Source organism: Pteropus vampyrus, unplaced genomic scaffold, assembly GCF_000151845.1.
Source record: "Pteropus vampyrus isolate Shadow unplaced genomic scaffold, Pvam_2.0 Scaffold6451, whole genome shotgun sequence".
NCBI classification, from domain to species: domain Eukaryota; kingdom Metazoa; phylum Chordata; class Mammalia; order Chiroptera; family Pteropodidae; genus Pteropus; species Pteropus vampyrus.
The window spans coordinates 4,117-5,839 of NW_011895232.1; the positions used below are offsets into that span (position 1 = coordinate 4,117).

The 1,723-nt window shown below is 46.8% G+C and overlaps 1 protein-coding gene across 1 annotated transcript in view; it reads right to left on the bottom strand.

The window, feature by feature from the left end:
* LOC105310576 (kinesin-like protein KIF26B) overlaps positions 1-654 on the bottom strand; it is a 4,212-nt gene extending 3,558 nt beyond the window's left edge. The window contains exon 1 of the mRNA XM_011386731.2: positions 616-654. Coding sequence (XP_011385033.2) covers positions 616-654 — 39 coding nt within the window. The remainder of the gene's footprint in view (positions 1-615) is intronic.
* Positions 655-1,723: the final 1,069 nt, after the last annotated feature.

Below are 1,723 nucleotides of genomic sequence, written 5' to 3' on the forward strand. Positions count from 1 at the left end.
GCTCCCTTCCCAGTTCCTGGGTCACCAGCAAAACCATCCGCAAAAACGATGCTGCCACCAAGGTCACCACCAGTGGGACCGACATGGCCACAGACAGCCAGGAAGTAGCAAAGATCTCACCACTGCCTCGTCCGGAGTGAAACGGAGACTGGTTCTTTAATGAGTATGCAACTGCTGACTGATGTCAAAGAGGCGTTCCCTGATTTAAGCACCCCGGATCTGAAACCTTATGTGAGCTGTTATTACCCAAAGGCCTCAGTAAGTCGAGAAAGAGCTACATCGTAGGGAAACCAAAACGCCTTTCAAGTGCTTGTCCACACATGGTAAATATTTTAGTGCAGCTTGAAACTTCAAAGAGGACTGGCCCACAGACACAGCTTTCTGCAAGTGCCAGAGTAAGGAGAATACTGCTTCAAGGCAGAGTAGTAATAAACAAGGGAAGAGAGGAGACTTTAGAACCGTGGATGACTCACACATACTATGCTTTCCTGACACAGACACCACAAGGACGGCGGTGGCCCCAGCGCGTGCATGAGGGGAGCGCCACTGGTTCAGCTGGCACCTTTGGACACCGGGACCCACAGAAGGAAGGACTTAAGGTGCTACCTAGCTCACGAGCTTCAGAGACATCTGGACTGTCTCGTCCTGATCCATCCTGTGGCTTCGGGAAATACTTAAACAGGAATGGCAGGAACCCACACATGAGTCAAACCTCTAGCTTTAAAGTCCCAATTTTCATTTCGGCACATATGAAAATGGGCCAGCGGGGTACCTGGGCAACGTTTCCATCTTAAACATTTGAGATGAAAGGTTCTGTGCTCAGAACACTCTCATCTTTCAAAAATAATGCAAATTATTTTACATCCGCCATGAAGAGGAATTCAAGAAAACACTTTACCGGGGAAACTGGTAAAGTTTCTCAGAAGAAAAATTAGAAATAAATGAGGTTCATGTTCCAACATGTGAATCCGCCTGATTCGTGACTATGCAAAAAGACAAAGAAAACGCTCTTCTACTTCTTTTTGGGACATTTCAGAAAAACGAATGTCCTGCAATGTCTCCCAAGGGTCTCAAGAGTCTAACGACTCTCTTAGGTTAACTCACATGTCTTCTGGCCGACCGATCTAAGAGACTCTGAGGAAATCTCTCTTCCCACAGGCAAGGGCACCCAAGCCCATGGCCTCAAGAGCCATGTGTGTCCTGTGACTGGAAATGCTCTATCTCCATCCTCGCCTGAAGAATTCTCTCCTCAACTCTGAGCCTGATACCCAAAGGCCCGCTTGGAAAATGTCACCTGGGTAGATCCTCTTCTAACTGACAATTCAAAATTAATTTTATTTGCCCCTAAACCTGTCCTTATTGCAACAGTACCTTCCACGTCTACCCCTTTTCCCTTCCATCCGATCACCAGACGTGGCAGATGGTACCTCCTAAAAGCTCTGGAACTGACCCTGCTCTTCATGCTCACTGTCATGATAACGCTTTCAGCATTTCTCACATCAGTGCTGTCTCCCCGACTCTGGCCTTGACAACGTGCCACCACCCCTTCCAAAAAAATTTTACTAAAATGCAAATCTGATTACCTGCTTTTCTATACCTCCGTGCTAGGCGCTATCTTATTGTCCGTAGTTTTTATGTGTAGAATGATTTCTGTTAGACCCAGCTCCTTAAGGGGAAATATTCTTTCTTTCCATGTCTAAGCCCCCATGTCTAGCATAGAGCC